This window comes from Mastomys coucha, unplaced genomic scaffold (assembly GCF_008632895.1).
Source record: "Mastomys coucha isolate ucsf_1 unplaced genomic scaffold, UCSF_Mcou_1 pScaffold21, whole genome shotgun sequence".
Taxonomy (NCBI): Eukaryota; Metazoa; Chordata; class Mammalia; order Rodentia; family Muridae; genus Mastomys; species Mastomys coucha.
The window spans coordinates 90,980,000-90,981,096 of record NW_022196904.1 but is presented as its reverse complement, the minus strand read 5'-3'; the positions used below and the strand labels follow the sequence as shown (position 1 = coordinate 90,981,096).

The following is a 1,097-nucleotide window of genomic DNA, read 5'->3' as shown; positions in this document are numbered from 1 at the left end:
AAAAAAAAAAAAAAAAAAGAATAAATTCAAAACCCATCTCATACAGAGAAGCACTGAGGTGATGGTGGATGCTTTGCGGCATTAGGAATTATAAGTAATTCTGATTGGAAGGGAGACAAAAGGCTTCAGATGTTCTAGAAGGCAGAAAGGGAGGCAGGAAGCCTATTGTAGCCCAAAGGAACAGCTTGGCTTAAAAGCATAGGGAGTGGTAGCAGTTGGTCCTACCATAGATGTCTTCTTCTGGTTTTCCTCTTAGGTGCAGCGAAACTAATGAAGAAGTTGGAAAAGCTGGGGAAGAGATAGCAAGGATTCACTGAAAAGGAAAGACTATGTCTAGGATACAGTTTAACAGAGGATAAAGTGGGAAAGTCAGGCATGGTACCTGCTTTGTAATTTTGGTCACACTAGTTGAGTTATGTTTACACAAAATTGAAATGTGACTGGATGTGGTGACACATGTCTTTAATCTCAGCACTTGGAAGGCATAGGCAGACAAATCCATGTGTGTTCCAAGCCAGGTAGGGCTACATAGTTGAGACCTGTTTCACAACAACCAAATCATTGGGAATGTGAGAGAAGATCAGGCTAAACATGCAACATTCTGAACAGTAGCTGCCGAGGGAGCCGGCTAGAGCTGAAGTACTTGTGTTTGTGTTTCAGATGGTGACCCTCTTTCAGATGTGGGTTGTTCCCCTCTATTTCACAGTGAAGCTGCATTGGTGGAGGTTCTTGGTGATCTGGATCTTCTTCTCTGCTGTCACAGCCTTTGTCACCTTCCGAGCCACAAGGAAGCCTCTAGTACAGACAACCCCAAGGTGAGAATGTGGGAGAGAAGAACCTGGCTGCCTCCTCCTCCTCCTCCTCCTCTTTCTTCTTCTTTCTTCTCCTTCTCCTCTTTCTTCTTTCTTCTTTCTTTCTTTTTTCTTCTTTCTCCTTTCTCCCTCCTCCTTCCCCTTCTCCTCCTTCTTCTCTTACTCTTCCTCCTCCTCCTCCTCCTCCTTCCCCTCCTCCTTCTCCTCTTCCTCCTCTTCCTCCTCCTCCTTCTCCTCCTCCTCCTCCTCCTCCTTCTTCTTCTTCTTCTTCTTCTTCTTCTTCTT

At 45.0% G+C, this 1,097-nt stretch overlaps 1 protein-coding gene across 5 annotated transcripts in view; it reads left to right on the top strand.

Annotated features, from left to right (window-relative positions):
• Positions 1-1,097, top strand: part of Rnf121 (ring finger protein 121) — a 71,251-nt gene that overhangs the window by 50,010 nt on the left and 20,144 nt on the right. For 4 of the 5 annotated variants that reach the window (XM_031387619.1, XM_031387622.1, XM_031387621.1 and 1 more), the window contains one exon: positions 661-815. In XM_031387619.1, coding sequence (XP_031243479.1) covers positions 661-815 — 155 coding nt within the window. The remainder of the gene's footprint in view (positions 1-660; positions 816-1,097) is intronic. The other variant, XM_031387623.1, reaches the window with a different exon arrangement.